The sequence below is a fragment of the Bubalus bubalis genome, chromosome 23 (assembly GCF_019923935.1).
Source record: "Bubalus bubalis isolate 160015118507 breed Murrah chromosome 23, NDDB_SH_1, whole genome shotgun sequence".
Lineage (NCBI taxonomy): Eukaryota > Metazoa > Chordata > Mammalia > Artiodactyla > Bovidae > Bubalus > Bubalus bubalis.
Window position 1 is genome coordinate 39,851,663 of NC_059179.1, and position 22,967 is coordinate 39,874,629.

At 37.7% G+C, this 22,967-nt stretch overlaps 1 protein-coding gene across 8 annotated transcripts in view; it reads left to right on the top strand.

Annotated features, from left to right (window-relative positions):
* The window catches only part of INPP5F (inositol polyphosphate-5-phosphatase F), a 93,851-nt gene that overhangs the window by 60,674 nt on the left and 10,210 nt on the right, over positions 1-22,967 (top strand). For 7 of the 8 annotated variants that reach the window (XM_044935077.2, XM_044935078.2, XM_044935082.2 and 4 more), the window contains 12 exons: positions 1,331-1,459; positions 1,684-1,848; positions 1,966-2,022; positions 3,621-3,819; positions 4,445-4,624; positions 5,507-5,574; positions 11,504-11,628; positions 12,667-12,744; positions 13,651-13,771; positions 14,767-14,895; positions 18,939-19,056; positions 20,846-21,044. In XM_044935077.2, coding sequence (XP_044791012.2) covers positions 1,331-1,459; positions 1,684-1,848; positions 1,966-2,022; positions 3,621-3,819; positions 4,445-4,624; positions 5,507-5,574; positions 11,504-11,628; positions 12,667-12,744; positions 13,651-13,771; positions 14,767-14,895; positions 18,939-19,056; positions 20,846-21,044 — 1,568 coding nt within the window. Of the gene's footprint in view, positions 1-1,330; positions 1,460-1,683; positions 1,849-1,965; positions 2,023-3,620; positions 3,820-4,444; positions 4,625-5,506; positions 5,575-11,503; positions 11,629-12,666; positions 12,745-13,650; positions 13,772-14,766; positions 14,896-18,405; positions 18,501-18,938; positions 19,058-20,845; positions 21,045-22,967 lie in introns of those variants that run through there. The other variant, XR_006640519.1, reaches the window with a different exon arrangement.

The following is a 22,967-nucleotide window of genomic DNA, read 5'->3' on the forward strand; positions in this document are numbered from 1 at the left end:
GAGCTTGTGCTCTGCAACAAGAGAAGTGACCACGATGAGAAACCTGTGCACCACAACTAGAGAGCAGGCCCAGCTCGCTGCAACTCGAGAAAGCACCCCCCACCCCCCACCCCGCCAATACAGCAGTGAAGACCCAGCACAGCCAAAAATAAATAATTAATAATTAAAGGAAAAAAACCCAACTTGGACTAGTTTTTGCTCTCCTTGTTTTTCTCATCCTGTTTATTATCTAGTAATAGTTATTTTGTAAGTAAGATACTACTAATAATAAGCATATAGTAAATGTTACCTCCTAACAGGGTTCTGGCACTTAGCACAGCAATAAAACCAGTGTATTGAAAAAATGGCATTAGTCTGCATATGGTTAATAGAATCCATGTGTCCCCTTTAGAATGTTTGGTTTGTGTGTTGAGTCACATGAAATTATATGTAAAATGCTCAACTCTAACCAGATAGTTGTCTCTAGAACCTTTGTGCCTTTCTCTTGTCTAAACCTTTCCATCCTCTTCCTCACCTTTGTGGGCTGCTCATTTCCTGCAGCTCCAACTTTCTGGTTCTCCAAATTTAATCTCTGGACCCAACGAGTGTGTTTTTATGCTGATTGTATCAGTGTGTGTGTGAGGATAGAAGGGGAAAGAGTAGTTGAAATGTCCAGATTTTAAGATTCCTAATAGAGCAGACTCTTGGCATCTTCTCACCCAAAACATTCCACTAACTAGCATTAATATTTAGCACGTATTGCTGTAAAGAAATGTTCCTAGAGCATAGAAAATGTGTATATTGCACTAATTTTAATCTTGTGTGCCTGTACATACTCAATTCTCTTCAGTCGTGTTCAACTCTGCAATCCCATGGACTGTAGCCCACCAGCCTCCCCTGTCCATAGGATTTATCCATGGCAAGTATACTGGAGTGGGTTGCCATGCCCTCCTCTAGGGGATCTTCTCCACCCAGGAGCCTCCTGAGGCTCCTGCATTGGCAGGCAGATTCTTTGCCACTGAGCCTTGTGGGAAATCTTAGATGCCAATTTGTAAAGCATTAATGAACCCCAACCAGAGCATTTTATTCTTCAGTTATATTAGATAAGAGCTTACTATAACCCCCAAGTATGTCCTGCCCTGTATTTTTCGCTTGTGCTCTGCTGTAGCTTTCTAATCCTTGAAACCACAGCTGTGTTTTCTAATATCAGTGGACTACTTGGTCATTTTACTTGCTCTTGAGGTTTTAACCACAATGCTTGAGCAGTAGCTACACTTGTGCACTCATGCTAGAACATTTAGCAAGCAGATATTAGTAATAATGAATTCTCTTTCTCTTCCTAATTATGTAGCTCTGTAAGAAGCATCATTTTGGAATTAACAAACCAGAGAAGATTATACCATCTCCTGATGACTCAAAGTTTCTACTGAAGACCTTTACGCATATTAAATCCAATGTGTCTGCTCCTAATAAAAAGAAAGTAAGAGTTTGACTGATATGGGCTTGGAATTCATCTTTGATTAGTTTTAAATGGAGGGGCGACTTTCCTGCTGGGAGACTTATTTTCAGACTACTCATCATCTTAAAGCACTGTCCCTGCATGTCCTTGGGATTATTTTTCACTTTTCTCCTAGGGAGTTGTGTGGTATCCACATAATGTCTTGCATTTAATTCCTGCAGTAATAGTGGATACATTTCTTATAGGTTAAGGAAAGTAAAGAAAAGGAGAAGCTGGAGAGAAGATTACTCGAGGAGTTGCTGAAGATGTTCATGGACTCGGAATCCTTTTACTATAGCTTGACCTACGACCTGACCAATTCAGTGCAAAGGCAAAGTGCTGGGGAGGACCCCCGTCCCCTCTGGCAAAAGGTACACCTCACAGCTCAGAGCAGGGTTTGCCCCCAGAGCAATTTATGGACCTGTGTGGCCTCTGTGGGAAAACTGAAGCAACATGTTTCTGACCTATTTGTTTTCTACCTTTTCCAGGTTGATGACCGATTTTTTTGGAATAAATATATGATACAAGACCTTACTGAGATTGGTGTGAGTAGTTGTTTCTGAAATATTCTAAGATAGTTATAATTGTTAAGCAAATATTTTTAAGTTGTACTAAAAGAAATTTAAAAACTCACATAATGTTTTACCCTGTAGAATGGGAATCATTTAGCTAGGGAAAACCAAGGTACTGTTTTAAGGCGATTCACAATTCAGCTATATGGCCACAGACTTATCTTTTTAGCAGGTTCCCATAGGACATTCGTAATTTAAAGATATGGAACTAAATCCATAGAGTTCCTCTAAAAGATATTTTGTTTTTACCCACTGGAAATGTTGAAGCCCAGTTTTCCTTTAGTGAGATAGTGAAGTGAAGTTGCTCAGTTATGTCTAACTCTTTGTGACCCCATGGACTGTAGCCTGCCAGGCTCCTCCATCCGTGGGATTTTCCAGGCAAAAATACTGGAGTGGGTTGCCATTTCCTTCTCCAGAGGATCTTCACAGCCCAGGGATCAAACCTAGATCTCCTGCATTGCAGGCAGACTCTTTTACCGTCTGAGCCACTAGGGAATCCCAGTTATTAAATGTTCCTGTTTCCTCATTTGCATTTATTGCTGGAACAAAATTATAAATAATGAGAATGGTAATGAAAATAATGAATGTGGATAGATCCTTCGCCTCACTGTTTTCAACTCTAATCACCTTCCTGAGATCCTGTCTACAGGCTCCATAAAACAGAACTGTGAGGGGACTTAGAAGATATGGTTGTTTAAAAAAAAAAAAAAAAGGGGTGGATTTGAAGTTGATGCTGAAATCTGTATCAAGGGTAGATACAGATGGAGACAGGGGAGAAAGAGGGACAAAGAACAACTTCTCTGGAGCACTTTTCATCCTTTACTGTCCCCGGGTACAGTCAGTTGAGAAATTTTCTGAGTATTTTTAGTCTTAAAGACTAAGAGGAGATCTTTGCCTTTAATTAATACTTACCTAATTACATTGGATGACTTTTAAAATATTTATGGAAATGATTTTTTTTGGTTCATTGACTGCTTAGATTTTAGCTGGGCACAAAGCAAGACTTTGTCTAAACTAGAAAGTAGAATAGACCTTTGTGTTTCATAACTAAGTGATCAAAGTTGGCTTTACTAAAGGCTTAATACAATTGTGAGTTGAAACGCAACCATTAAGCTATATCTTCTTTTATACCAACAGGAATTAGCTACATTTGTTAAATCCTTACTTTAAGCAGGCAGGTATTTTAGATTTTACTCATTTAATCTTCACAGTAACCTTATGAGGTTGTTGTCTTCACAAAGCAGAATGTCTGGAGGCCTGGAGAGGTTAAGTCATTCTCCTGAGTGAGGGAGTAGGTGGTGGAGCCTGAATTTGTGCCCAGCCATCCAGCTCCTATGTTCTGGTCCCTCTCAGGCAGCTCTTCTTGAATGACCACCATAAAGGAAATGAAAGGCTCTGCCCCCTCCCTCCCTTCATTCCTCAGTGTTCTCCAGTAAGCAGAAAATATGGTTAAAGAATGGAAAGTTTCTGCTTCTAATAAACTAGCAAGTGTGTGATGCCCACTGCTTGGATTTAAGGAAGTAGCAGTGCTGTACAGAATAGAAATAACATGGTGTTCATATTATTTTCAGACACGAGATGTGGACTTTTGGATCATCCCCATCATCCAAGGTTTTGTGCAGATTGAAGAGCTTGTGGTTAATTATAATGAGTCATCTGACGATGAGAAAAGCAGCCCAGAGACCCCGCCTCAGGAGTCCACCTGTGTAGATGACATTTACCCACGATTTCTAGTGGCTCTCATTTCACGCCGAAGTAGACACAGAGCAGGTAAGTGGAGGGCTGTAATAGTGTGCAAATCAGATCCAGGCGAGAATGGAACATTGCAGATGAATTGAAATGCTAATGGCAATAATGGATTTGGAAAAACAGTTTCAAAGTGCTCAGTGACTCTCAGTAGTGTGGTGTAATTGGGGACCAATTTTTTGGAGAGAAGTGAATGGGAGAGTGTTAACAAAAGGGGAAAGAAAAGGAGGTATATTGTGGAAAAGAGCAGAAAGTCACTTGGGATGTGCTTCTAAATACCATTGTTCCCACTGACAGCTTGTATCACTGTAATAAATCCTTAGTGCTAGCACCTTTGGGAAAACCCTCCTCTCTTAGTTCACAGGCATTATCTCAGCTTCAACTTCTAAAAACACTGGTGAATACAGGCATGATTTTGGGGTAAGTTGATACTGTGCTGCCAAGCAGTTGCATGTTAGATCCCCAAGGCTATCCTGAAAGACACAGATTTTTTAAAAAACTTTTTATTTGGTATCAGGCTGTAGCCAATTAACAGTATTGTGATAGTTTCAGGTGAACAGTGAAGGGGCTTGGTCATGCATGTACATGTATCCATTCTCCCCCAAACCAGACTAATTTTTAAAATTTTTGCTGTTTTAATTTTTTTTAGGAATGCGTTATAAGCGAAGAGGAGTGGATAAAAATGGAAATGTCGCAAATTATGTGGAGACTGAGCAGTTAATTCATGTGCATAATCACACTCTGTCATTTATTCAGACACGAGGCTCTGTGCCTGTCTTCTGGAGCCAGGTTGGGTATAGATATAATCCAAGACCTCGGCTGGACAGAAGTAAGCCTGTCAGTTATTTGGTTTGCAAATGATGATTTCAGAGGAGATGTTTTTAAAATCCTAGATACTTCATAGGTTTGAATTTATTTTGCCAGATAGTTCATTTAAGATGGTAGCTGGTACACTGAGATTTAATAGTGATACAATAATCTTAAAAGCATTAATTATAGTGGTTGCTGACAATTTAAGTAATTAACAATAAAAAATTGCAAAGTAGAGCATCGCATAGCTTATTTCACAGATTTTAATTTGTTGTTTCTTTGAAGAATACTTTATTACAGTGCTTAATTTTGGAAAAGTGTAAATATAGCCAGTATGTGTAGAAGCAGGAAATACCTTAACGAGACAGTGTCTTTGTGGAATAAGTAAAATCTCTTTTCAGATGTTTGCTGTGAAAGGTTTGTTGTTTGAAATATTAAGGATTTAATCAAGTATTTTAACCGGAATAGCTAAATCGTATTAATTTAATTAGATTACTCAAAGGGGCTGATTTTAAAATTGTTGACAGAATATTTTTCACTCAAAACTTAATTCATATTTATGAGACTTCGGTAAACTTTAATTTTTAATATCCTTGCTTTAAGGGGTTTTTATTAATTTATTATAAACTACATGAAACCTTTTCTGACAAGTTGGTTGAATATATAGATTAAATACCACGGTTTCATAGTTGACATCTTCAGTATGTTTCAGTTTAGTCTAATTGGGGAAAAAAGAGAAATCAAATCTTTAGCTTAGCATTTCATTTAAAAATACTAGTTTTAGACAATCTTAGTTATATGTGGGCTGTCAGTGTTTAAAGTAAGAGTAAAGATGAAATAGACACTAAACTCTGTCTTAAACATGGGAAGGAAAAATAGATTTTGTATCACTTTTTCATAGGTGAAAAGGACACGGTTCCCTATTTCTGTGCCCATTTTGAAGAACAACTGAAAATTTACAAAAAACAGGTGGGATTTCATCTGTAGTAATGTGTTCCTTCATATTTTTAGAAATGTTTGTGCATCTGTTTAAATTTGATGAAGATAACGACATATGGCTCATAATTAAGTAAAACAGCATTTGTCATGACGTTAAGAAACACATAAGCTAAGAGTATTCTTTAACAATTATTGAGTCAGCTACTTTAGACTGTTTTAGATGAGATTAGTCTACTATCAGTTATCACAATCTGAGATATGTCTAGAGTAACATATGAAAGGCATCTTTCAGGTCCACCTCTTTGAGGTAACAATTAGAAATAACCTTCAGTATCTTTTTTTCTCTGCACACCTTTCTTATGTATTCATACAGTCAATATGTAGATATGTGAACATATAAACCAAAATCATTTGAGAACTGTTGGGTGAAATACAATTTAAATAAGATGACCAGATTTCATATAGATTAATATAAAATAATCAGTGACTCTTCTTATCTATTAGCAGTGACCAGTCTGAAGGTATAATGCCATGGGATGCATTTTTATAACCATAGCACAAATAGGAAGAAATAGCGTAAAATCTATTGAACATACAAAAAAGATAGCATATATATGAGGGGAGGGGTTTTTTGGGAGGGAAAGTCTACTGGAGAACATAGAAGAAAACCTGAATAAACAGAGAGACAATACCATGTTCCTGGATGGAAAGACTCAATATTGAATACACTTCAGTTCTTGCAAAATTAATATATAAATGTTTTGCAGTCCCAAAGATAGTCCCAGCAGGGAAATAAAAAGGAAATCCTCACATTGGAAAAAATTATATAAAGTGTAAAAAGAAGAAATAAAGGCAGGTAACTGGGGAAATGAGAACTGCCACACATTGCTGGAGATCAAACCAATCAATCCTAAAGGAAATCAGTCCTGAATATTCATTAGAAGGACTACTGGATGCTGAAGCTTCAGTACTTTGGCCAACTGATGTGAAGAGCTGACTCATTGCAAAAGTCCCTGATGCTGGGAAAGATCAAGGACAAGAGGAGAAGGGGGCAAGAGAGGATGAGATGGTTGGATGATGTCACCATCTCAGTGGACGTGAATTTGAGCAAACTCGGAGAGCTAGAGAAAGACGGGGAAGCCTGGCATGCTGCAGTCCATGGGGTTGCAAAGAGTTAAATATGATTTAGCAACTGAACAGCAGCAACACTTCGCTGGGAGGAGCATAAATTGCTGTGGCCATTTTTGAATGGTATTATCAATCAAAATAAAATACGCTTGTATTGTTAGTATAGTAATTTGCTTTTTGGCCCTTCATGCCATATACAGAAATCAGTTCCAGATAGATATGGATCTAAATATTAAAGGTTAAACAATAGCCTTTTAAAGGAAAATATTGTTAGATTATCTTTTGACCTTAAATCTTTTAAACAAGGTTTTAAAAGAACTAACAGCAATAAAAAAGTAGACTTTACTAAATTTTTTATTTTTATTAAAACTTTATTGAGTTATCATATATTTTCAATATTAAAGCACTACAAGTGGTGCTTTCATTATTAAAATGAAATAAGACTTGAAAAGTACCAACCATAATGAGAAATTGGTAATTTGACTTTACTAAAATAAAGAAATTCTTGATTATTAAAAAGCACCATTAAGAGAATGGAAAGGCAATTCAGAAAGTTGCAGAAGACATATATATGACAAAGGGCTTATATCTAGAGTACATTAAGAATGCCTTCAAATTCATAAAAGGTGTACAACCCAAAGAAAACTGGACAAAAGACTTGAGCAGATTCTTCCTGACAAAGGATAGTCCAAGTACAATAAACTGGACAAGGTACTCCACTTTCTTAATCATTGGGGAAATGCAAATTAAAACCACTGCTCACACACTAGGATGACTAAAATAAAAAAGATGGAAAATACAAGTTTTGTCAAGGATGTGGAGCAGCTATAACTCTAATACAAATTAAACAAAAAACTTAAATCTCCTTGAGAGAAATGTGTTCAATCAAGGAGGCATGTATAAACCTTCTTTATTGCAGCATTAAAAAAACCCTGATTGTTCATTAGGCATTCAATGGATAAAGCACAGCATATCTAAAGTGTTGAATACAAATAGTTAAAAATGCTGAGATGCATCTGTGTGTACTAATGTGAAAATATCTTAAAATAATATAGCAGAGTGAGAGGAAAACTATATAACAGCATATGGCATGTTACCACTTAAAAAATCCCACAAAACAAAACTGCCGTTTATACATATGCAGTTCTCTTCCATATATACGTGTGTTCTCACCTACATATGGCATACACATTTTTTTAGGGACGTGCTTAGGTGGCCTGAAAGGGTACACTTCAAACTTGTAGCAGGAGTTACCTTCAGGGAAAGGTAAGGAAGGATGTGACCTTTATCCACATTTGAATTTTTTACAATCTGAAAAAAATTTCATGTATTTGCAGTATGTGTAGTTAGAAGTAGTATTGTGGGCTTCCCAGGTGGCTCTCGGAGAAGGCAGTGGCACCCCATTCCAGTACTCTTGCCTGGAAAATCCCATGGACAGAGGAGCCCGGTAGGCTGCAGTCCATGGGGTCGCTAAGAGTAGGACATGACTGAGCGACTTCACTTTCACTTTTCATGTTTGTGCATTGGAGAAGGAAATGGCAACCCACTCCAGTGTTCTTGCCTGGAGAATCCTAGGGATGGAGGAGCCTGGTGGGCTGCCATCTATGGGGTCGCACAGAGTCGGACACGACTGAAGCGACTTAGCAGCAGCAGCAGGTGGCTCTAGTGGTAAAGAACCCGCCTGCCAATGCAGGAGACACAAGAGATGTGGGTTTGATTTCCGAGTCAAGTGCCAAAAAATCCCCTGGAGGAGGAAATGGCAACGCACTCCAGTATTCTTGCCTGGAAAATCCCATGGACAGGGGAGCTTGGCAGACTACAGTCCATGGGGCTAAGAGTCAGACACGACTAAGCTCAACAGAGCGAATACGTAGTATCACCTACTTACAGTGGTAACACCTAATTGTTATAAAAATTGAAGTAATACTGAGGTATGTAAAGAAAGTAGAAGAAATAACCTCTTGACCACCCTTCCTGCTTCCTGCTGACTTTCATGACCTGTTTGTACATATCAAACTTACCGGCATAGGTATTAGCAGTCATCTGTTCCTTTCTAACAGTACCCCAAAGGTATCCTTTTATCCAGCCTCATCTCTTGGGTAATTGTCCTGGGAGGTAGTCCTATGGTTGGTCTGACTCAGTCATGGTGTCAGTACTGTTGCTCTTGCCTGTGGTTGGTATAGGTGTGGGCCAATGTATGTTTTTGGCACTTTGACCAACGAGGTCTGATGTGAAAAGAAGTCTGCTGGGAGGCTCCAGACAAGATTTCCTGCTCTAATAAAAAGAGATACAGGAACCCACAGTCCTTCTGTGGTGGTTGTGTCTGGATTTGACTGGTGACTGCTGCAACTTTAACCAGGCTAGTTCATTAGCTTGAGTATTGATCAATATGTGAAAGATGATAGAACAAAAGAGCTGGTATTGGTAACTACTGAATAAAGCAGTTCCAGAACCATGCAACCTCCAGACTTCTGAGGTTCAGAACAGACTTCTGTCCTGAGATTTGAGTCAGGGATTTGTTATTTGCAGCAAAGAAACATCTTGACATGTGCATATATATGCATTCAAAATTTAAGTCAAAAGAAGGCTATAAGCTATACCATATACACTGTTCTGCAACTATTTTCACATAGTAGCTGATAGCTGTTATTCAACCAGTTCTCCACTGGTGGACCTTTAGGATATAGTTTCTGCTTGCTATTCTAAAATTCCCCAGAGAACATCTTTTACACGTTTTAAAATATGTATGTGCTGTATAGACTAAATTTCTAGAAGTGATATGGCTGGATCAAACATTCAGTTCAGTCGCTCAGTTGTGTCTGACTCTGCGACCCCATAGACTGCAATACACCAGGCGTCCCAGAGCTTGCTCAAACTCATGTACATCAAGTTGGTAATGCCATCAAACCATCTCATCCTCTGTCGTCCCCTTCTCCTCCTGTCTTCAATCTTTCCCAGCATCAGGGTATTTTCCGATGAGTCAGTTCTTTGTATCAGGCACCCAGAGTATTGGAGCTTCAGCTTCAGCATCAGTCCTTCCAATGAATGTTCAGGACTGATTTCCTTTACGATTGACTGGTTTGATCTCCTTGCAGTTTAAGGGATCACACATTAGATTAACTTTAGGTTGATACCCACCACTCAGTTGCTTCCAAAAAGATCATTCCGGTTTATACTCTTAGCAGCGAGAGCCGGTACCCATTTCTCCACATATTCACCATGCTGTTCATATTTAGTATTTGGTTTTTGCCTGTCTATAGATTAAAACTGGTTTTCTGTTTTAAAATTTATGTATCGTTATTAACAAAGTTGCAAATCTCATGTATATTGGCTATTTGTCTAGTTTCTCTTCTGAATATCTTCTGAATCCTTTACCTGTATTTTTCTTACTGAATTTATAGCACTCTATATTTTTATGGTTTTTGTGTTGCAGGTATATTCCCCTAGGTAGTCGTCTATTTTTCTTAATGTTTGCTTATACTGTCATTTGGTACACAAAGGTTTTAAATGTTCATGTTGTCGCATCTGTCCATCTTTTTCTTTATGCTTTCTGGTTTTTATTATGCTTGGAAAGTCCTGTGACATCCTACAGTTCGGGAAAAATCATGCCAACATTCTTCTTGCTTTTTTATAACTTGAAGAAAAAATATTTAGATTATTAATGCATCTAGAATTTCTTTTATATATAATGAAGGGGCTAACTTAAGTCCCCCCATGTAAATAGACAGTTATCCCAATATCATTTATAGTATGCTACTATAGTATATTACAGTATAGTAATATACAGTATCTGCAGTATAGTCTGTGTATAGTATAGTCCATATTCTCTGAGAATAATATCATTGTAGCTTAGATTCCTCAGTGTTCATAGGTCTGTCTTGGCCATCTGTCTTGTTCTGTTGAGTTGTTCATTTTTCTGCACACATACCATAGTTTTAATCACTAGATTTAACCTATGTTTTGCTCTTCTGTGGGACAAGTTCTTTATTGTTTTTCAAAAATTTCCCCATATTATTCACTTTTCCAGAAAAACTTTAGAATTAACTTGCCAAGTCTGTACAAATATCCTGTTTGAATTTTGACTGGAATTGTTGAGTGTGTAGATTAACCTGGGGAGCCCTGACATCTTTACAGTATTGAATCTTGCCATGCAGCACCATGGTGTCTCTCTCCATTTACTCAGGTTTTCCTTCATGTGTTTCAGCAACATTTCGTAGTGTCTAACATGTAGGTCTTGTATATTTCTTTAGAAATTATTCTGCTGCTAAGTCGCTTCAGTCATATCCGACTCTGTGCGACCCCATAGACGGCAGCCCACCAGGCTCCCCGTCCCTGGGATTCTCCAGGCAAGAACACTGGAGTGGGTTGCCATTTCCTTCTCCAATGCATGAAAGTGAAAAGTGAAAGTGAAGTCGCTCAGTTGTGTCTGACTCCTAGCGACTCCATGGACTGCAGCCTACCAGGCCTCTCCGTCCATGGGATTTTCCAGGCAAGAGTACTGGAGTGGGTTGCCATCGCCTTCTCTGAAAAATTATTCTAGAGATTTATAATATCTATCATAAAGGAACTTGTTTTCATTATGTATTCTAATAGGTTATTGCACATGTATAATGTGTAAAACTATTCTTGCCATTGATGTAAATTCTCATAAACCTAAAAAAGTGTAACAAATGAAAATCTAATTTTATAGGGGAAAAAACTGATGCTTGAGTGGATTAATTTCTAAGTCTGGGTACAAAATATTTCTAAAACATAACTCTAAATAGATTCAGTGAAAACATGAGTCTCAGATCTGATTAACTGAACTTTTTCTTTTTCCCCACTCTCACAGGTTATTATTAATTTGGTAGACCAGGCAGGAAGAGAGAAAATAATTGGTGATGCTTACCTGAAACAAGTGTTGCTCTTTAACAACTCACACCTCACCTATGTTTCATTTGATTTTCATGAGCACTGGTAAGATGGCTTCCTGAAAAATTGTATAAATCTTAATTATGTTAAATTGGTTCATAGTGCTTTTCAGGTCTACTGTATCCTTCTACTTTTCTGTCTATTCATTCTATTAATTTTTGAGAGTTTGACATTGAAACTCCAAATATAAATCTTAATTTCTCTACTTAAAAGAATTTTAATGTATAGTAGAACTATATGTAACTTTGTTCTGTATTTTCCAAGTCTCCTGTAAATGTGTTATCATATTTTCATAATTTAAAAAAAAGAAAGAGAAAAAAAAAAGATGGTTTCCTGAGATGAGTTTTGATCAGGTCCAGTATTTGTAGTAGTTACTGCCACAGAGACTTTAGTTTTTCTTCTCTTTTTTGTTGGGAAGAAAATCTTGTTCTCATTGTTAGAAAGAAGACTATCATTTCTTAGTTCCATTTTCATATTGGTTTTATTTTGCCTAAAAATTTAAGTTAATTCTTCCTGAAATATTCAGTCTTTTTGTTCCAAAATGACTTCAAGATTTAGAGTTCCTTTTTTTCCTCTTATCCTTCACTTAATTAATGGAGCTTTTTCTTTCTGCTTGAGTTTGAGCTTGGCAGGAGTAATAGCGTTCCCTTACTTAAAACTTACCCTGCTGGCTCGTCTTCATACTCTCTTAGTAATAACGCTCTCCCCTGGGATAAGTTCACTAGTTATCTGGAAAACAACGATCATTTTGATGGTAATTTTAACTTGTGTGTATTCTGAAAGCACATTTCTTTTGTCATAAGCCTGGCTCTAGCGTTGGTTCATTTACCTAGGTACTGAAAACTTTGGTGGGGAAAGAAGCTTCCAGCCGCTGTGATGTGTTTCAGTGTATTTTTAAGCATATTTTCTTTCATAATGCAGATTACTTGTAAATATTTATATAATTTCCCATATAATTTAAAGTAGTATTAATCTCATATTTACAGTAATAATTTTAATTTTTCCAAGCAATCTTAGATATCATATCTTAAGCTTAAAAAATATTCTTAAAGATGTTTTTCTTTCTTTTGGCATATATTTTAGCCGAGGAATGAAGTTTGAGAATGTCCAAACACTAACAGATGCCATTCATGACATTATTCTTGACATGAAGTGGTGTTGGTAGGTATTTCATAAGAAATCAGTTTGACAAACTCTTGGTCTGTGAAATCATATGTTTTTTGTCTAGTACCAGTAAGCGTTAAAATAATAGCAGGCTGGGAAAGACTTTTTGTTTTTCTTGTTTCAACCCCAGATTCCTATTCTCCTTCTCAAAAGTATTAGTCGTTAGGCATTGTTAGCTTTGAATAGGAAGGTGTCAGATGATTGGCAAAATGGAGCAAAGTGCTCTATGACTGTTGTTTAATTCCTTCTAATGCTCTGTCCTCTACATTTCTTCTTGGTCCCTAACATGGGAAGGAATGCTTAGAGGTATTTGGTCTCAGTTTTGAGACATTTAAAAATTGCTGGAGAAGAAAGATAATTCTCAGACTTTAGGAGGGAGAAATAGGAAGGAGAAATTGGCTTAAAGGACAGAAGAGAACATTTGATTAGATTTTAAGGCCACAGGTGGCCAGACGAATTAGATGAGTGAGGCAGGCGTCATGATTCCACCCTGGGTGGTAGAGTGAATTAGTCTGTACAAGCTCATTTAGATGCATTTCTGCTTGAAGTCAAAAAGCAGGGAACAGGATGTTGTTTTAAAATGCCTTCTGGTTTTAAATGTGTAGATAAACATAGCTGGGGTTGTGTCAGCTCTGCCTAGTAATTGTGTGACTCAGGAAAGTCACTCTGCATCTCAGTTGTTTTTTTTTTTTTTTCAAAATGAGGGTAATATTTTCCTTGTCAGGTTGTTGTATAAATTAACAATAATGTCTACAAAGGTCTCAGTAATGCCTGCCACATGATATTCCAAGCAAATAGATAACCAATGTTGCTGTTGTTATCGTTATACTGTAAAGAATTGTGGGTTTTGAAAACTTTTCAAGCATTTCCTTTGTAAAGTAATTCTATACTGTTTTTGAAAAGGGTTGATCAAGCTGGAGTAATATGTAAACAAGAAGGGATTTTTCGAGTTAATTGCATGGACTGCCTGGATCGCACCAATGTGGTCCAAGCTGCCATTGCACGAGTGGTCATGGAACAACAGGTAATTTGGAGTCCCCTGGATTGTAAATATTCATTTCTAAGAAGACTGTGAGGCTGAAGGAGGAAAAAGGGACAAGTTTGTTCACCTGTGTTATATTCCCATCATCAGCACCCTCTCTGGGGCTGTGAGTCCTTTGGCATCACAGAACCAGCCTCTTCCCTTTGTGCCCCAACCCTCCTGGTGGCACCTGTTTCCTGTAGTTATTACATCTCTTACCTCTGTGTCTCCTTTTAGAGCTTTCATCCTTCCAACACCTGGGTAATGAATTCCCAAGGTTGATATTCCTCACATGGTGTTTTGTTTTGTTTTCCTGATAGAGCCTTGTGACTGTCCTTAGAGGAAGTCTTCTACTGTTGCATTGAAGCAGCTAGGCTTTGGTGATGAAGCCCTGGCCCTACCACATACAAGGTGTTTTGACCCCATGCAAAAAACTCAGCCTCTCCAAACTTCTTTCTTTTCATCCATAAATGAGGATACTAAAATGGATAGTCTAGACAGGATAGTCTAGATAGTTTAGACAGGATACTAAAAAGGATACATCCAAAAATGAGGGTACTAAAGAGTATTGATTGCATAGACTTGTTATGAGGAATAAATGAGATCATTTATTTTAGAAAGCTCTTAGCATATGGCACCAGACTTAACCTTTACTGAGCACTTACTGCTGTGCTACTATTAATTTTATTGTTGTTTCTATATGATTTTTTTGATAGTTAGCTTCACTTCATAGCCAAATTTAAAAGAAAGATACAATAGTATGAGTATATACATTAAAAATGACACCAGAACAGTATGAATGTTTTATTCTATTTATTCAGATGTAGCAGTTCATAAAGCTGTCTCTCAAGTGGTACTTAACTTTGAAAAATGTCTGAAAACATTTCTTGAAGGGTCCTAAATTGTACATGCATATGCTTCCTTTTCTCCGCAGTATGTGTTTTATACTGTGGTTTCCTGGCTTATCTGCAGTTAATCTACCAATGCATTCATTTTAGCTGAAAAAATTAGGTGTGATGCCCCCGGAGCAGCCATTACCAGTGAAATGCAATCGGATTTATCAGATAATGTGGGCCAACAATGGTGACTCCATTAGCAGACAGTATGCTGGGACGGCTGCTCTGAAGGTAAGTGTCTGTAGCCAGCATCTGTGGGTCATTCTGCGGGACACACGGTGTGGTTTAAAACCAACTTGCTTTTTGAGAAAAAAGCATGTCGGTTTCAGGTGGTAGGTCTACGTAGTTGACTCTGGAATGTTTGGGTAAGGCAGGGGTCACACTTCCAAATTCCTGCAGGTGCCAAGTCGTGTGACTTGAACTGACCACTCGTTAGCTTAAAGGGAGAGATGAGCGATGTGTACTCAGGAAGGTGCTACTCTGCTACTTCCTAATGGGGCTAGAGGCCCAGTGTTGCCGGAGCTCCCAGTTTTCAAGGGAGTTTGGAAATCTACAATTTTATATGTAATAGCTTGTTTTTAAAACTTTATACAGACAAAATAAAACGTGTTGGTTGGTGCGATTTGGATCCCTAGTATAATTTGCCTCCTCTAATTTTGAATCCCAACCCTGCCTCTTGCTAGCTCTGTGACTGTGGGCAAGTCACTTAAATTCTCTGTGCCTGTCTCTTCTTTCATAAAACAGGAATAATTCTAGGCCCACTTCAAAAAAAGTGGTGTGGGATTATACGAGCTAAAACGTTAGAGCTTAGATCGTTCCCTGACACACAGTAAATGGTGAAGAAATGTTTTATTATCTTTTTGTGATTGTTTTACATAAAGTCCTTTGAGGATCCTACCAAGCTGATCTTCACAGAATTTAATGTAAATGTAAAATACAGTCACTGGTTACTAGATACTCTGTCTCTTGGCAATAGGAAGTGGTTGAATTAGTTTAAATTAGGTTTATAGTTATTTTCCTTCAAGGTAAATAGTTCACCCCGGAATATTTGTTATAACAAATCCTGAATAAAATCCTAAAGACTCCACCAGAAAACTGTTAGAACTAATAAATTAATTCAGTGAAGTTGCAGGATACAAAATCACCTATGAAAATCAGTTATTTCTATGTACTAATAGAGATTATCTAAAAAAGAAATAAAACAATCTCATTTATAATAGCATCAAAAACAATAAAATACTAAGGAATAAATTTAAACAAGGTAAAAGATCTGTACACTAAAAACTAAGACATTGATAAAAGAAATTGAAAGCACAAATAAGTGGAAGATAGCCCAGGTTGATGGCTTAGAAAGATTAGTATTAAAATATTACCCAAAGCCATCTTCAGATTCAGTGTAATCTCTATCAAAATTCCATTGGCATTTTCTACTAGAACAGAAAAACTGTCCTAAAATTCATTTGGCAACACATAAGACCCCTAACAGCCAAAGCAATCTTGGGAAAGAACAAAACTGGATGCATCCCACTTCTGATTTCAAACTATATTGCCAAGTTGTAGTAATCAACACAGTATAGTACTGGCGTAAAAACAGGCACAGAGACCAATGGAATAGAACCGAGAGCCCAGAAATAAACCACATGTGTACAGTCAACTGGTAATTTGACAAGGGAGCCAAGAATAGCCAATAGGGAAATGATAGTCTCTTCACTAAATGCTGTTGGGAAACTGAAATATTCACATGCACAATAATTAAACTGGACACCATTCACAAAAATTGAATTGAAATAGGTTAAAGACTTAAATGTAAGACCTGAAACTTTACTCCTACAAGAAAACATAGGAAAACATTTCATGACATTGGTCTTAGCAATAATTTTTTTGACTGACACCAAAAGCACAAGAAGAAAAGTGAAAATAAACAAGTGGGACAACATCAAACAAAAAATGTTTTGCATAGCAAAATAAGTAATCAACAGAATGAAAAGACAGCTCATGGAATGGGGGAAAATATTTGCAAACCATATGTCTGAGAAAGGGTTAATATCCAAACTATGTAAAGAAGTAATGCCACTCAATAGCAAAAAACAAAAACAAAAAAACCTGATTTTAAAATGGGCAAAGGATTTGAACATTTTTCCAAAGAAGATATACAAATGGCCAGCAGGTACCTAAAAAGGTGCTCGGTATCACCAATTCTCAGGGAAATGCAAATCAAAACCACAATGAGCTATCACCTGTTGGGATGGCTGTTATCTAAAAGGCATGAGATAACAAGGTTGGCAGAAAAGCTCACCCTTGTGCATTGGTGGGAATGTGAATTGGCATAGCCATTATGGGAAATGGTAAGGAAGTTCCTCAAAACATTAAAAATGGAACTACCATATGATCCAGAAACCCTATTTTATAAATATGTATCCAGAGAAAATGACATCAATATCTGGAAGAAATACCTGTACTCTTGTGTTCATTGTAGCATTATTCACAGTAGTCAAGATCTGGGAAGAACCTAAGTATCTGATGCCAAATGAATGGCTAAAGAATATGTTGACAAGGGAAGCAGCCATACAAAATTTTATATATATATATATATATAATGGAATATTCAGCCATAAAAGGAAGAAAGTCCTGGGATTTCTCTGGTGGTCCAGTGGTAGGGAGTCTGCTTGCCAGTGCAAAGCATACAAGTTTGATCCTGGTCCAAGATCCCACCTGCCAAGGAGGAACCAAGCCCATTTGCCACAACTCCAGAACCCACTCGGTAGAGCCTGTGAATTGCATCTACTGAAGCCCAGGTGCCTAGAGCCCATGCTCCACAACAAGAGAAGCCACTGCAACGGGAAGCCTGCACACAGCAATGTAGACCTAGCGCAGCCAAAAATAAATAAGTAGTTTATTTATTTAAAAGAAGGAAATCCTGACATTTTTAGCAACATGGATGAACCTTGAGGGTATTATGTTAAGTGAAAAAGTGAAATCAAGCAAACAGAGAAAGACAAGTAAGTAATGCATGATCTCTGAACTTCCCTGGTGGTCCAGTGGTTAAGAATCTGCCTGCCAGTCAATGCAAGGGACACAGGTTCAATTCTTGGTCCAGGAAAATCCCACAGGCCATGAAGCATGTAAGCCCATGTGCCTCAACTACTGACACTGGCCCCTGGAGCCCATGCTCTACAACAGGAGAAGTCTGCACAGAAACTAAAGAAAGCCTGCGTGCAGCAACGAAGACGCAGCGCAGCCAGAACAAATAAAAATAGTGCATGATCTCACTTGTATGTGGAATTTTAAAAAGTCAGACTCACAGAAACACTGAGACTGATGGTTACCAGAGGATGGGGTAAATGGGGAGAGACTGGTCAGAGTACACACTTTCACTTCTAAGTTCTGGGGATCTAAAGTACAGCATGGTGACTATAATTAACAATACTATATACACACACAAAATATCATATTGTACACCTTAAACTTATGCAGGGGTACTTTTTAATTATACAAAGCTGAACAAAGAGGAATACTTTTTTCCATTGATATTAAAATTCTTTGGATGCAGCATTCATGTCTCTCTTTTCCATAATAGATTCCTGTTGCTAAATTAATATTTTCTGTGAATGACCTAATTGGCAACATGTTCTTCCTAAATTGTCAATTTTAGGACAGGGCCTATTTCTAAGATTGCCTTGGATGAAAATAGTGGGGTTGGGATGGGGGAAAAAAGAGACTGTGCTTTCCCTACCTCTCTAGGGACTTGCTCTGACATCTTTGTTGTGAAAACCAAGAGAAACAAAACAATTAAATCTTCACTGGATCATTCTACAGGGACTGTAATGTGCAGCAAGGTATGGAAACCTCTGCTCTGTCTGTATATACACACAGCCACATACACAGGTTAAATACGGTTGTCATAAGCTCTAGGGAACTGTCCACATTTTCCCACATCAGATATTTGTGTGTTTTGAATATCATACCAATTGGAGGCTTGAAAATCTTTTTGTTTTGTTATATGTAAGTTTTGACCTATAAGTTCTAGATATTCTACAGACTGCCAAGAATGGCTTTACCTTAAAGCACCATCTAACTGTGAAGGTGGATAACACAAATAGCGTGTTTAGTTATTTGACATGCTTGGATCTGGGTCAAATACTAGTAGATATTTTAATTACATTATTTGGAAATTGTAAAAGCCTGTAGAATTCCAGTCTTGAATTGAAAGCCTACTGATTTCAGGAACATTTTTGTGTTTGCATAAATTGTCAAAGTGACTTTTTTATTGACAGGGTGACTTTACAAGGACAGGAGAAAGGAAGTTAGCAGGAGTTATGAAAGATGGTGTTAACTCGGCAAATAGGTATTACCTGAATCGATTTAAGGATGCTTACAGGCAAGCTGTTATAGGTAAGGAACACAAATGTCTTTAAAATTTGTTATACTTTCTGTGACTAACATTTTACAGTAACCAACTTCATTAACATAATCCATATGTTTTATAATACACTTGTGTTTCTACATTGAACATCTTACCTGATAAATCAAATTTTTACAAGATTAGAATCTGACAAATTTTTAGGCTTGGAGCAGCAAAAGAAACTGCTCACTTTCTTACATATTTGTCAGTTTGTTATTCATGTAACAGAAGGCAAGGTTGAGGCTCCTGGATTATGGAATATGGTGCCCTAAAACCTCATCAAGTAAAAACTCAATATTCTGTTTTCCTATTACTCAAGCCTGAGAGACAAAACAAAATGATTTTCTTTCTTTGTCTGATGTTTATCATGTGTTCTTGCTGTGGACAAATACACTATCCTTCCTTATAAGCATGATTTAACAGGGTGTTAGGATATCAGACTATCCTAACCAATTTTTATCATTATTTAAGAGAAAAAATGGAGGGTGAATTGCCCAGTGGAATTCATGCCACAGCATCTTTTTTTTAAATGTGACTTTAAATTTAATTTCCATGAAAGTATTACCTTTTAGGATTAAAGTAAATGTAGAGTATTCTGGATTAGAACCAAACATAACATTGTCATATGGTCTCTAGGAATATTTTTAAAATCCTATTTTTTTAACCTGATTATTTATTATATATGAAATAGTAGGGCCCACACATAGGCAATTTAGGAATTTGAGAAGTCTGATGTAATTAAGTTTGGTTCATTTGCCACAGATATGGTATGTACTGATAGGAAAATTGGATTTTAGCAGTTTTTTAAAGGAAAAATTGATACATTTTTTTCTGTTGGTTGATCTAGCAATTCAGTTAGGTCACTGAGGACCCAGATTCTGTTCCTTTCTCATTTTGACCATCAAAAATATCAGCTTCATCCTAACCCTGAAGCTAAATCTCTTCCAAGTTTGAGAGAGACGGGCTAGTAGCAGTCTGGGCTCACTGCTTCTCCATAAAAGGCCAGTGGTTGGCAATTCTCTCCCAGAAGTCTCACTGTCCCAAACACGTGTAAGGAGTGGGATTACAAGGATTTTGTTAATAAGCCTTGAGCTGCATCCTATACCATGAAGAAGTTAACTTGTCTGTTCAGTTCCTTTGCTCAATTGAAAATTGGCTTATAATGTCTTTTTATTATTGAGTTGTAGGAATTCTTTTATTATTGATAATAATTAATAATAATTCTTTTATTATTGAGTTGTAGGGCTTTCCTAGTAGCTCAGTTGGTAAAGCATCTGCCTGCAATGCAAGAGACCTGGATTCGATCCCAGGGTCGGGAAGATCCCCTGGAGAAGGAAATGGCAACCCACTCCAGTTTTCTTGCCTGGAAAATCCCATGGACAGAGGAGCCTGACGGGCTACAGTCCCTGGGATGGCAAAGAGTCAGACATGACTGCAACTAACTTTCACTTTCAGGAATTCTTTATATATTCGTGGATACAGGTCCCTTATAGATGATTTTTAAATATTCACTTCTACTCTATGGGTTGCCTTTTAACTTTCATGGCATTTTCCTTTGAAACACAAAAGTTTCTAATTTTGATGGTGTCCAGTTTGTCTTTTTGTTGCTTGTGACTTTAGTTTCATAAGGGGGAAAAAAATGCCTAGTCCAAGGTCACAAAGATTTATGCCTGTTTTTAAAAATGAGTCTTATTGTTTTAGGCCTTGTATTCTCTTTTGCTTTTAAAAAATGTATTAGTAAACTAAGAAGATGATAGATATCAATACTTTCTACTCTAGATTTGATGCAAGGCATTCCAGTGACAGAAGATCTTTATTCCATATTTACCAAGGAAAAAGAGCATGAAGCTTTGCATAAGGAAAATCAGAGAAGCCACCAGGAACTAATTAGCCAACTCTTACAGAGTTACATGAAGTTACTACTGCCTGATAACGAAAAGTTCCATGGTGGCTGGGCCCTTATTGACTGCGACCCCAGGTAAGTTGGAGTGGTGTCCTGGTGACTAATGTGCTTAAATTTCTGATGTTAAGCTGTTCTAATTATTGCTAGCAGTTGTCCATAAAGCTGTGGGGCATGGATGCAAAGTGCATGGCAGTTCTCAAATACATGGCTGGTACTAAGGCAAGCTGACAAGGCACTCAACTTCGGCTGTAAAATTAAAGGGGCACTAAAAAACTCAGTAATGAGGTAAAATATGATAATGTAATATCTGATTTTTTAAAAACCCAAATTGTGAAACTATAATTCAAAGCTTGCTTCATGGGTCCTCCCCTGCCTCCAGCCCCAACCCATGCCCCAGAAGCGAGGTTTACTGTATTAATGCACAGAACCATGTGCACCAGGAGGTTTAATGATGCTAGTTACCTTGATGGGTGTTAAGTGGTCCTGGTCTTCCGTAAAATAAATAGGCCAACTAATACTCAACATTCTTTTTTAAACAAAAACCATCCACTTTCAAGTGGTTCTTTAAAATATCAGCTGAATGGCAGGATCCAAATTTATCCACCAGATTGCTTGCTTTCAGGCTAAAATCTAAAATTATAATTTTCAATATTATGAATCAGAAACACTTCAGAAAATTCTAAACCAAGCTTTAAGAGTAAAAGGCTCTATTTAGATTTTATCTTCTTTTACATATGTTTCTTAATAAAAGGGGCATAAAACAAGCTTGCAAGAACAACAGAATGCAAGGGAGTATTTACATATATGATAATGAGTAAAAAACAATATTGACCGTAGGTTCATAAGGAGTCCTTCCATGATTTCAAGTTCATGGATTATTTAGCTTTGATAGTCAGTACTGTATGTATGGAGGCAATTTGGGGATCCATAAGAGAGGAGGTTTTCTGCCCATTTGAATTTCCAAAGTTCATTATATGTCTCCATCTTTTTTGTTGTTGTTGTCAGATATTTATTAGGCTGCCTTGGGCCTTAGTTGCCACACATGGGTTCTTCATTGTGTCACATGGGAGCTTTTGTTGTAGCCTGTGGACTCTAGTTGTAGAGTGAGGGCTTAGTTGCCTGACCAGGGATCGAACCCGTATTCTCCACAATGCAAAGCAGATTTGTAACCACTAGACTACCAGGGAAGTCCCTATATTGCTATCTTGATTAGACAGTTCTTTAAGAACTGTCCTTCTTATGAGAGATGCTTTGTGGTTATCATCCTTTCTATTACTGCTAAAATTTCTTTAAATTTGCTACTGGTATTTATCATTTGCAAGGCTTAAAGATTTTCTGGATGGTGGATAGATTTCCTTTTCTCTTGAAGGGAGACGTTTGGAAACCTGACGTTAGGCTATCTGAGGTTGCTAGAGAGCCTCAGAGATGTGGACCCAGAACAGGTGCCCCCTGGTTGAGGACAGCAAGAGTAGCTCTGGGAGCAGGCTCAGATCCTGGACAGCGTGTGGTGGCCTCAGTCCCTCAGGCTTGGGGGTGCAGCAGTTTGCACCTGTCTGCCTCCAGCTGCATGTATGGTTTTTAAAAACGTGTGTGTATGTGAAGTTGCTTCAGTCATGTCTGACTCTGCGACCCCGTGGACTGTAGCCTGCCAGGCTCCTCTGTCCATGGGATTCTCCAGGCAAGAATACTAGGGTGGCTTGCCATGCCCTCCTCCAGGGGATCTTTCTGACCAGGGATCGAACTCATGTCTCTTATGTCTCCTGCAGTGGCAGGGGGGTTCTTTACCTCTGCTGCCACCCAGAAAGCCCCAAAATACCTTTACTGAGATGTAATTCATATAGCATACATTTCATCCATTTTAAGTATATAATTGGGTGGGTTTTAGAATATGCTAAGTATTGTAAGACCATCATTTTGGTCAGTTTTAGAACATTTTTATCACCACAAAGAGAATCCTTGTACTCTATCCCTACCCTCACCCCCTAAGCAACCACTAAT